The sequence below is a fragment of the Mytilus galloprovincialis genome, chromosome 4 (assembly GCF_965363235.1).
Source record: "Mytilus galloprovincialis chromosome 4, xbMytGall1.hap1.1, whole genome shotgun sequence".
NCBI lineage: Eukaryota > Metazoa > Mollusca > Bivalvia > Mytilida > Mytilidae > Mytilus > Mytilus galloprovincialis.
The window spans coordinates 27,575,687-27,588,565 of record NC_134841.1 but is presented as its reverse complement, the minus strand read 5'-3'; the positions used below and the strand labels follow the sequence as shown (position 1 = coordinate 27,588,565).

The 12,879-nt window shown below is 32.9% G+C and overlaps 1 protein-coding gene across 2 annotated transcripts in view; it reads left to right on the top strand.

Annotated features, from left to right (window-relative positions):
- Window positions 1-4,809: 4,809 nt before the first annotated feature.
- Window positions 4,810-12,879, top strand: part of LOC143071757 (uncharacterized) — an 11,743-nt gene continuing 3,673 nt past the window's right edge. The window contains exons 1-3 of one of the 2 annotated variants that reach the window (XM_076246308.1): window positions 4,810-5,203; window positions 9,232-9,351; window positions 12,033-12,308. In XM_076246308.1, the coding sequence (XP_076102423.1) occupies window positions 4,882-5,203; window positions 9,232-9,351; window positions 12,033-12,308 (718 nt within the window). In that variant the 5' untranslated portion in view covers window positions 4,810-4,881. The remainder of the gene's footprint in view (window positions 5,204-9,231; window positions 9,352-12,032; window positions 12,309-12,879) is intronic. The other variant, XM_076246309.1, reaches the window with a different exon arrangement.

The window sequence follows — 12,879 nt, the reverse complement described above, 5'->3', positions numbered from 1 at the left end:
TTAAAGCTTATTGTAATAGCTTGAATTAATAATATTGTATGAATAACACCTCCGCTCAATGTAAATATAATATGTATCTCTTATCATTGAGAAAAAAAATATGTTTTTGTTTGTTTATTTGTTTGTTTATTTGTTTATTTTTGTATTTGTATTTTGTAAATGTCAGCTGGTATCATTTCTGTATAGGAATTTACACCAATAAAATTATTTGATTTGATTTCTATAAAAAAAAATCTATGGTTTAACAGATTAGGTCACAACTAGGACTTAAAACTAAATATGTATGTTAGTTAACTAGCTCCAGGGCACAGTTGCAATATTCTTCTTGTTATCATAAATAACACACAGATGGACAATACACTTTATATTCACCATACTCATGCTAGTTTAAAGATTTCAGTTGATGAAGGTGGACTACTGTATTTTTTTTCGTCTCTAAAAATTGTACTTTAAAATAATGCAGATTGTTTTCAAGACACATTAAAACTTTGGCTGTTTTAACAGTTTGGGCCATTTTAAATCTTTAATATACGTGTAGTTTATTGTTTCTATAGCTTAAAGCACTGATCATTCATCTTTCGTTGAGGGTGTGGTAGTGTATTAGTTATGATTGACGCCCCTACAATGCTCCGACCCTTTCAACTGATAAATAATGTCAATGACCGGTCTCTAAAATATGCGCGGGACTTTATTTGCTAGGAAATTGTTCAGATACTTCATTTTTTTACAAATATTACTAAAGGAGATGTGGTATGATTGCCAACGTTAGACAACTCTCCACCAGAGACCAAAAATAGAACATTAATCATGATAATGGAATAGGTAAACAGCTCTCTCACAAACAAAAAACACCTATCTGTAAAAATATAAGCATGTACTATGACTAGTTTACAAAGTACGGCGGGACACTGTTGTTTACCAACCGTTGTTTACAGACGGGTAATCTACAGAAGCAACATACACTTTTCACTTTAATAGTTCTATAATATAAGGCTTCGGAGGTTCATATCATATACATTCAAAGTCTTTTATCGGATTTTTTTACTATTAATGTTGAACCCCGAAGTCTTACTTGCTTGTCTGTTAACACAATAGAATATGTAAGAGATGTTGTAGTAATGCGGTCGAATATGAAACACATTTTCTTTTCAACTGTGTTAGTTTATCGGACCAAAGGACATGATAACAATGATAAATAATTGCTGCAAGAATTTTAAAAATCTTGACCCTACCCAAAAGCTGATATGGTTAATTAATAATGAAGATGAGAATTTATAATCAGAATTATGCATGTTCATTAAGAAATATGAAAAGTTTTAATGGGATTTATCTCCCTCTACTACTTGTAATTTGAACTTTATATTTTCTCTATAGTGAGTTCTAAAGCACCTTCCCTTGATGAATATTGCCCAGTAGCAATGTCAACCCTTGCTGCTGTGCATTAGTCATGAGGAGAATCTCTCATATCTCATGTATCTGTAGCTAGTTCTGAAGGATCTCTCCATGATGACCTTTGCATTGTTGTGATGTATAAGTCCCTCACTGCTGTGCATTGGTTATGAGGAGAACTACTGCAGAATGAGATACTATATTTCTGGTTCTATTTTTACTTTTTTTTTGTTTCCCTATTAATAAACTCGTTCATTTTTTTTACATAAATAAGGCCGTTAGTTTTCTCGTTTAAACTGTTTTACATTGTCTTATCGGGCCTTTTATAGCTTTTAAAGCGGTATGGGCTTTGCTCATTGTTGAAGGCCGCACGGTGACCTATAGTTGTTAATGTCTGTGTCATTTTGTTCTTTTGAGGATAGTTGTCTCATTGGCAATCATACCACATCTTCTTTTTTATATTTATATCATATTCTTTTAATATTAAATCGGCCTCATTACACTCAATGCCTCTTACCATAATTATATTCTACATTGCTCATATTATCAATTTATTATTTGTGTATTAGGTATTGTGTATTTAACTAATGTTTATATAATCATTGTATTATGATGTTTTTGTATCTTGCCCGACAAGGGCCCATGATTTGTATAATAGAATAATGTCTAATGTGTAATGCTAACCCCAAAATTATATTTCATAAATTTTGTGTGTGATTTTTCAGATATGTCTTTTAATAAATCATTTTTAAAATGAAATCGGTCTTCTTATATTAACTAAAGTGGTTTAAAACATGCCCCATATTTCACTGTCATACATTAAAATAGTTTAAATTGTAGTAATTTTAATTTATGGTCATAAAGATACATTCAAGTTAAGACACTAGCTAGGCATTGTTGTAAACGATAACAAGCTTTCATTTCTTGTTTAGATTATTGTCACACTGTTAGATTTATACACAAAATGATACAAACGCAATTGATTCGCAATTCCTATGTACTTATAACACTTAACACTTTCAAGTTGCTGCCCATTCAAATACAATGACAATCAACATGTTTTCCTGGTTTGTGATAAATTAAAACTTTTGTTTTATATTTACATTGACCTATAATGGTTTACTTTTTTTGAAAATAAGTACCCAGGGTATAAATATAGAAATGATATTACTTGGTTAAAAATTGTTGAATTCATTCTTGATCAATCTGGTTTAATTTGTCATTTATGTGGGATATTATAATACCATATTTTATAAGTGATACATGGCTAAATACTATTGTTAAACAATATGTTTGATCAATTCAAACAGAAATAGCACACTAAAGTGCTAGCATAGCATAAAGCTTTATAAACCATTGTATGTATACTGAATACGATTTAAAATTGAAATGGGGAACATATCAAAAAGACAACCACCCGGCGATCAAGAACAGAAATCAGACAAAGGTTACCAATGGGTCTTTAACTTAGGGAGAAAATCCTGAACACGGAGGCGGGTTTCAGCTGTTCCATAAACAAATTTATGCTAGTTCAGAAATAAATGGACGTAATACATATACTAAACTCAAAAAAATATAAATGAACTAAAATTAAAAAAACATACAAGACTATCAAAGGCTCGAGGTTCCTGACTTAGGACAGGCGCAAACTAGACGGAGGGGTTAAACATTTTTTGTGTGATCTCAACCCTCCCCCTATACCTCTAGCCAATGTGGTGAAAAACAAGTACACAACAATAAGCGCAGTAAAAATCAGTTGTTATAATAGGTAACAAAAGAAACTTAGCAAAATGACACATGATATATAAATTAAGAAAGGGCTACTAGCAGTACTGTCATTTCAGCTACAGACATCAATTTAACTGCTTAAAAGATTATGTCTTCATCATATGAAAACCAAGCACTATCCCTCCCGTTTGGGGTTTAGTATAAATTAATACCAATATAGAATTTAATGTTATTCTAAAAAAAATAGATGATAGAAATATTATTACAATATGAAGGTTGAGAACAGGAATTCATAGATGTCTTATTAAGAGTGGTAAATAGCTATCAACCCAACAATGTTAGATCTGTAAATTTGCTTTCACAAATTTTTTGTTCTTCCCTCGCTTGGTAAATAGCTATCAACCCAACAATGTAAGATCTGTAAATTTGCTTTCACAAATATTTTGTTCTTCCCTCGCTGGGATTCGAACCCATGTTACTGAGATATCGTGACACCAAATCTCCTGCGCTGTAGCCGTCCCGCTAGACCACACGACCACCGGCTGGGCTTCACAATAATAAAGCTTTCGGTGGCCGTATGTTACTTTTCCTCGTCAGTTTTAATCTAGCGGCGTACTACAGTACATGATATATAAGGCATGGAGATGTTATTGTTACAGATCAGCTCAAATATCTATAGTAAAGGATCCTACAAATTAATGCAAGATACAGTCACAGAAAATAATTATATTTATAAGTACGTCTGAGTTAGTGACTATATATATATATGAGAAATATTGCAAGAGAAAATGGAAAAACCTTACTGTGTTACTCTGGAGATATTTGAGATGAACTTCATTATATTTTTTTTTTATATGATCGTAAACAGTTACTGAGGAAAAAACCATATCAAGTGACCAAATTCAATGAACTAATGAATAATAATATTTTTAATTTTAACAGCTTGTGTAAATTTAATAATATGTAGGCTCTCCTGGGAAATTGATTTACTTGACACAATTAAGTTTATTTTGTTTACTATAATTAATGATATTTTCCTCCTGAGTTCCTTGAAAAGTTAATTTCCTGCATAATATTTTCTCCAGTTTAAGCATTACAACTATTTGTATTTGTATAGTCATGAATTTAATGAAACTCAAGTTTTTCTAGTAAAAAGTTTAATTTGATAAACGTTCCAATCTATCTGGTTCAAATTTAGATCCACTTTAACTCACATGCACATATAAGGTTAACAAAATCAGATATATATATTTTAATCAGATTGAAAACTGTCCTTTTCTTCAGTTTTCGTAGGAAACAAGTCCGGTTTTATTTAAAAAAAAAAAAGAACAACAGATTTTAAAAAATTGATATACTAAAACTATGCAGCATTCAAATAGTGTAACACTCCATTTTTTCTCTTAATATCGGAATGATTTTCCTCAGAACAAAGAACTTTTCTTGTATCATTACTGACACTTCTTGGCCATTTTCACATAGGACAACACATCTGGGGAATATTTATATCAGACTAAAAATGCTAGTCAATAGTGTAACCAATGTACTTCTTGTATATACTACTGTATCAATTTGTTACCTCCCAAACACACTTGACCATATCTAAGTATCTTTAACAATGACTTTGCTAACCTTGAGTCAAGGAAGTTGGAATACAATTGAAACAATTGAACAAAGTTCATTTTTCAGAAAACAGATAAAATCAACATGAATATAAGATTGGGATAACCTTGTTGTTTGCCCAGTTTATCAAATGATCAACTAACGATGACGAAATTCAAAATTTTATTATGTCTTTTCGCAAGCTTACCCTTCTCAAGAGCTTGTGTAACATGCAGTTTAAGTGACTGGCATCAATGGAGTGAATGTTCAAAATCGTGTGGTGGCGGTATCACTACTCGGCAGCGGTCAGTATGTTGTCCTCCAGAAGTTCCATATGACACATGTCTCGATAGTCTTTGTAAAGGTACTGTGACATATAATGACACACACCAGACGGCTATTTGTAATGATCACTGTCTTCATGGAGGAACTTATATTGAAGGATGTACGTGCAGAGCTGGATGGACAGGCAGATGCTGTGGAATTCGTAAGTATTATTGACAAGCATAACGAAGAAGTAAAATGGAGGAGAAGCATTGATTTTATAAATATGATTGTATTAATGTTGAATCGGCTCTTTGTTTTTTTTCCAACAAGTAGAAATGACTAAAATGAAATATTATAATCACTGGGAACATTTACTTACATTCAGGAGAAGAAAAAAACAAAACAAAATACACGACATCATTATTTGTCAGCAACACTTTCAAAGTTGAGTATAACGGCGCACAATTGGTGCCCATTGGATTCCAATTTTTTGAAAATTGATGCGGCAATTTTTTTGTCATCAGCAATTAATAATAATTTAGTCGTTATAATCCGCTGCTCTACGGCGACTTCATCTCGAGGCGGAGGAAAAGGAGGGGGCGAATTATTTGTGTTATTAAAAACTGTAGCCGTAAAGTATTATCTGCTTCTGTGCTATTTTTTTCTGAATCAGGATGGTTTCTGACAATAGCCAAGTATGGATAGAGCCTTTCCCTATTTTCATTTTGGTTATTCATTAAAAGTCCTTTAAAATCTCCAGGATTCAATGTTTTTAAAAAAAAATATCAAAGGGTATAAAGTTAATACAAAGTTAACGATGTTTATTTACAGCAGTGCCTTTAAGGACTTCAACTTATCAATGTACCTGGTATAATGAATACTCTTTGTATAAATGTTCAGTGTCATCATTTCTTCTAATACATCTTGATACAGAAATGTAAACGCTTATACAAAATGTATACCCCCTAATAAACGTTTCAAAAATTGTTTAACAACAACCGTTTAAAGAAGTCTTCACCAAAGTGTGCGATAAAGTCTATATTTTTATTCTGGGTGTTAAACATTATTTAGTCTAAATAAGACACTTCTCTTTAGGGGTCAGCTTATCACCGACATTTCTCGACTCTGTTTCCAAAAGCTATGCAGCTTATCTTCACAAGTTAAACCCTTTTCCACTGATGGTCATAGCTTATTGTACAGGGAGGGCTTAGCACCAGCAAAACAGTTTAACCCCGAAACATCTTATATGTGCCTATTCCGTTGGTTGTTGCTTATCATACATGTTTTCGTTTATTGTTTTTGTGTAGTTTCGTTTTTGTGTTGTGCTGTTTCACCACCGTTCCAGGTTAAGGGAGGGTTGGTGTTTGCTAACATATTTAACCCAGCCACATCCTGTATATGCTTGATCCAAGTAAAGGTCCTTCAACTCAGTGGTAGTTTTTTGCTGTGTTCCATATCTCTGTAAATGTCAAACAAGGGACATACGGTATGATTGGTCTGCTAAATGTAAAAAAGAAGATGTGGTATGATTGTCAACGAGACAACTCTCCACACATTAACAGAATTTATCCTCTTTTGTAGATTTTATACATTTTGAATTTCACTAAACATTACAGTAATTATCAGCTTATATTTCATTTGTTTAAAAATAAAGTAGAGGGGATAAGAATTCCCATTACATAAGACCATTATTGCAATCAAAGAATTTGACGCATTTTACCGGTCATACCTAACCTGATTTATTTCTGTCACAATTGAAAATCAGAAAACAATTACAACGCTTAAATTATATGTATAAGGCAAATAGACAACCTTTTGCCTATACTTAACATAGTTGAAATACGGGTATAAAGCGGTAAAGATGGCATTTGTTGTACCATATCCTGGTCAAATACTGACCTGAGCGTCCTTGACAGGGCTATATATATTTCCCTCACTTTATTGAAGTTCGGTATTTGTGGAAAAAGTTACCAATGTGTAGGTGAATCTAATTCTCCAGTCTGAACAATTACCTTTTTTTTCTTACGGCCGGAAAAAAACCAGTTGATTCTGAATTCCGGAAAATATCTCTAATTTAAAAAAAAATGGAATTGAGTACACAATAATGGAATCAATTTTTTTTATGTTAACAAATACTAATTATATATTAAGGGATGTTTGATTTGTATCACACTTTTACGGCGTAAACATATTTCAACTTCTAATTCAGTAAAGAGTCAATCGAGTTCTTCAAAAACAATTTCAATAGTTTCATAAATGTTTTGATAACAGCACCAGCAACATTATAAGTTTTTTTTCTGGTATTTTTCAAAATTTTGGAGTGTTATATTACATATATCACACGAGTTTTTCTTCTTGAATTTTTATAAAATGTTCTTGAAGTAAAATCTTTGCATATCAAATAATTTGGTCAAGTTAGATATAAAACATATTAAAATTATGTGTACATTTACTTTGAATATTGAAATGTTTTGTTTTCCACAATTGGTGGCGTTGTTATATAAAATCTTTCAGATGTATGTCTGCTGATATTAAAGTGTAAGAAGACTAACATATTTTATCAGTAGAATAATAACTAATTTGATATTGTCCTCGGTTACTGCAGGCATTCTTTGGTATGTTAATATTAAACATTCATTTTTTTAACATTGCTTATGTTGTCTGTTGGTGTTATGACGATATCATAGAGTTGATTTATTTCTATCTGCATTAATTTTATTGTACTTCATTCGGGTATCCTTTGTTATTTTACTGATAAAGATGAAATAAAACCCAGGAAGGTTGCTGATTCACTGATAAAGAATCATAGCTTCCATGTCAAATTATGTGCCTGTCCCAAGTCAGTAACCGCGTTCTTTTGTCCAGAAGGTTGCATGAATTGAAAATGAAGGTTGGTTAATCCGTTACTTTTCCCTACAACTATGAACCCTTTCTAATTTGGCCGAGACGTTTGTTTGGTTAATTTCACTTTCACGTACAGTCGAAATTTTGACGTCAAATCCGATGTGTTGGGTGAGTTTTACTCTCTCTGTACATTAGGGAGCTACCATTTGATTTTTATGGGGGGGGGGGGGGGGGGGGGGGGGGCTAGGATGAAAAATTTTGTCCTGCATTTTTTTTAGCTGTAATCTCTGTCCTGCCTTTTTTTTTACCTAAATTGTCGTCCTGACTTTTTTTTTTTGCAAGTGTCTCATCCTGCCTTTTTTTTTCACTCAAAACTCCTGTCCTGCCTATTTTTTTCAAATTTCATCCTAGCCCCCCATAAATATCAAATGGTTGCTCCCTTAAAGAAACAATACAATAACTCTTTCAGGGGGTTGTTGGTTCGTTGTTGCAATGTGATGTATATATCCATACCAACATAGCCTACCTCAATCTGTGGCAGGCACAATTTCCCACACAGCACACAGGCACTTTAGCCTTGTTTCTATCCATGGGAAGACCCACTATCAAGTTGTATTTACGAGTATACGTTGAGAGTGGGTCATTCCATGGATAGAAACAAGTGCCTGCAAAACTTTCCTATAATGCATTTTCGTTAACTTGTCTCGTCATACAAATGCTTGAAATATTTGCATTTGAACGTGAAGCATGTAACAATGAATTGGTCCTTTTTTTCATTTGTAATGACATATTATATGGACCTTTTAAAGACCAATCTTCAAATTATATCTTATGTCTTAATCTTTTTATCTGTTCTTCTCATGTACGTCTACAAGTGTACACCATTAAGTTCCTTAGCTTACATAACCGGCTAAGCTCATAACTTTGAAATCGTTAACAAAAAACAAACCAAAAGACTGTTAGTATTTGTGAAACAAACAATTGTTACTCGCCACGGTTGGAAGAAAAAACAGTCGTCATTAAAGCTGATGTCTAGATAAATGTCAAGACTATGGAAGGTGGTTTTAGTGAAACAGAAAATTACTCAGCTATATGATACCATTGTTTCATTGACTATTACTATTTATTGACTACCAATCTCTATTTCATTTTATTGTTGACAGTCCCAACTGTACTCTGTTGTCTTATTGATATGCCCAGTTACAAATATATATCGCAAGTTTTTTGGGGTTCAAAAATCATCTTCATTGACAAGAATGTCTCCAATGGACAGACGACGTAAGCTGCCAATATAGAGTCCGTAGATGTGGAACAGGCACAAACAGAATGCAATACTGCATGAAAAATAGAAAGTTACACCTTAGAAACAGAAGCAAACAAACATTCTAACATTATTTCTTTCAGCTTGTGGAGACCAAATACACGGAGGGAATTGTAGCCAGGGTTGTGAGTGCGCAGAGGGATTGAAATGTGACCAGAACTCTGGACAATGTGTCCTACGTGAGTCTGTTGTTAAAACAAAAGGTAAGGGGGATTTCGGAATGAAAAAAACATAAAACAATAAGAATAAGAAAAGAATATTTTATTTCCAATTAAAGGGCCCTATAAAGAGCTTTCATGACATAACATACAAGATAAGACATAAATTTGAGACACATAAGAAAACAACATTGTTCAATACTATTAAAAATGCTATAAAAGGTCAGGACAGAACCAGATAATAAAATTTACATCTTTAAAATATACGATTTAAATTTAAAACAATATCATCATACTTTTGACTAAAAATCAGCCGGTTATGTAAATAAACCAAACTTTATTTTTCGTCCGAAAGAATATTAGTATTTTTCATATCGAAGCATGCAGCATAATATTCCAAGAAAAAGTAAAAGAAAACATTTTTTTTTTCGTAACAGAGAATCTGATTGAATTCCAACTTTCAGATAATGACACAGATATATATTCTTTTCTATTTTTTTTCTCTCAATGATTTTTTTATACCCCTTAACAAACATGACTTTTATATGTTCAAATTAGATATACTTCTTGTTTTCGCATCTAAAATTACGACTGACGACTGACTAGATTTCAACAAAATCTTCTCCAATCTTAACGTCCTAATGAAACTATGCAGCTTTTTCTTCGAACTAAATACATTTTGATTAAAATTTGGCCCAAAATAATATGGATTGGTTATGCATTTGTGATTTTCCATATAAAAGTTTACATCGGAACCACGGATAGTGTTAAATAGATATAAGGACACCAGGAAACCAATTCTCGAAACAATTCAAAATCAATTCAAGTGTTATAACAAAACAAACAACTATTTTATTGCCAACCAAAGTGCCCACAAGGAGCAGAACAATCAAACTTAATATGTTTCACATGCAATTAAATAAACAATAAGTGACACTTATCAATTTAATTGTAATTGTTTTTAAAGAACTATTCAGATAGTAAAGTTAATTGTTCCAATGACAAATGTCTAAATATTATTATTTTTATATATCTTTAAAAGACTTACTGGTCTCACAACATCTTCTCGACCACCCAGGTTTGCATTACCATCTCTGGTTATATACGAAACCGATATAACATGGTCCTTTCCCAACTATGTCACAAAGATTGACATTGCCTCTGCATGTTATTCTGGTACATTTACATACACTCATCAAAGATACCAAAATTGAAATATTGTCATCATTTGCACCAGTCGCGCGTTTCGTCTACATAAGACTCATCAGAGACGCTCGAATAAAAAAAGTTTAAACTGCCAAATAAAGTACGAAGTTAAAGAGCATTGAGGACAAACAATTCTTAAAAGTTTTTCCAAAAACAGCAAAGGTAATCTATTCCTGAGTACTATGGTAGTATACTATCTCTGGACAACAGTCCTCCTTGTATCTTAAACCACGTACCTCCGAAACACTACTGGTCATAACTTCCACAAGATCCCCAGTATCAACTAAAATAATAAAAATGCCTTAGATTTATAATTTTTTTCTCCTCATAAAACCGTGAGAATCTCAGTAGTATGATACTATGCAAAATACATTTTCCTGAGTGACTATTCGCATTGCTATAAGACATGTCACGGTATTTGTTATCCAACATTCATGTATTTAGTTATGATGTTAATTATGTTTGTAATTCTGATCGGAAATTGTTAAATGTCTTATCGTTTTTAGTTGTAATTCTACTTTTTTTTTTTAAATTTTCTATTCGTATGTAAAAGTAAAAATAATTAATCACCCAGTTCATTTCTAACATTTTAGTTTAAAGCAGCAATATGTACACTATTTATTTGTTTTAGTTTGATTTAGAAAGAAATGCCGACATAGCTAGATAAAACAATTATTTATCTAATTACTAACACAATTCTATATTAATAATCTTGAATTTGTTGTAAAATACATCAAATGACGAAGTTAGAAACCAGGGTTGGGTTTAATATCGTAGCGGCTACATAAGGCTACGTAGATGTATGACTATTGAACTTGTAGCTAGCCTAGCTTTTACGTAGATATTGATAGAAGCTAGGCTAGCTACACGTTCAATAGTCATCAATCTACGTAGCACTACGTAGCATTGTTTAGCTGCTACGATGTTGAACACAACCCTGATCTTGGACAGACTGACAGTATCAAAATTTTTAGAAATTTACATGTGACGTCAATTTTGTGGCGTTGACCCAGTCGTGTGAAAGACAGTTCGTGGTTTTTGTGTTTAGTGTGCTGTCCTATGTTGTTTTACGTGCTTGTTATTATTCTGTAGTTAGCATGTCGAAATGTACTATTGTTTTGTTTATATGTGTATTTCTTTGTCATGAATGTTCTTGCATTTATTTGTATTGTATTCCTGTCATTAAATGGTGTCATTTTAGTGTTATATTTAATATCACCATCAATGTGCGAGGTTTGGCTAGCCACAAAACCAGGTTCAACCCACCGTTTTGTCCTAAAATGTACGGTACCAAGTCAGGAAAATGACAGTTGTTATCTTATAGTTTGTTTCTGTGTGTGTGTTCATTGTCGTTGGGTTTTTTGTACACTTCAGTGTTTCTGTGGTTTCGTTGTTTTCCTCATATAATTGATGTGTTTCCCTCGCTTTTAGTTTTTAACCCGTACTTGGTTTTGTCCCAATCAATTTATTATTTTCGAACAGCGGTATACCACTGTTGCCTTTATTTATGTCTTTTATAGACGGACGTGAATGTCAAACATGTGATCTTCGATACTGGGGATCGTGGGGAAGTTGTGACCAGCAGTGTGGGGGAGGTATGAGGATAAGATACAGGGAGGTCTGCTGTCCAGAGATAATAGACTTCCATACATGTACCAGAGAAACATGCAGAGGCAATGTCAATCTTAGTGAAATAGTTAGTAAGGGACCATGTAATATCGATTGCTTCAACGGCGGTGTATATAACGAGACATGTCAATGCAAACCTGGGTGGTCAGGAAGATGTTGCGACACCAGTAAGTCTAAAGTGTATAGAAAAAAATATTTGGAAATTTGTTATTGGAATAATTGAACTAACCAGCAAAGACCACTTAAAATAGGGTTGCATGAGCATCTGAAGGTCGCTAAGGAAAGTCCAATACAGTAACTGTATTGGCGGATAATGATTGGACAGTCTTTTCTAATGTCACTGAAATTAAATATGCAGAAGCAGTAAATAAAGTGCAACGATGATTTTATAACATAAAATCTCTTAATTCCCTTAAGAATACTACAGATACAAACCAAGATAAAGCAACTGCATGAGAGAATCGCATGAAGTCCAAAAGGAACAGATCTTGAGCGATGTGCTCTGGCTGTGTCAGCGTCGTCTACTATATAGGCTTCATAGTAACCCATAACACATTAATATAGGAACAAGAGCCCCAAACGACAAAATGATAGAATTGCCTTGTCAGTTTATAACTGATGTATTTGCCTGTCTGTTTAGGAAATGATTTAATTTGATAAGGCAGCAACCATTTGATTTTCTGGTGGGGGGGGGGGGGGGGGGGGGGCTATGTTTTTTTTTCTGGACAAATTAACAAT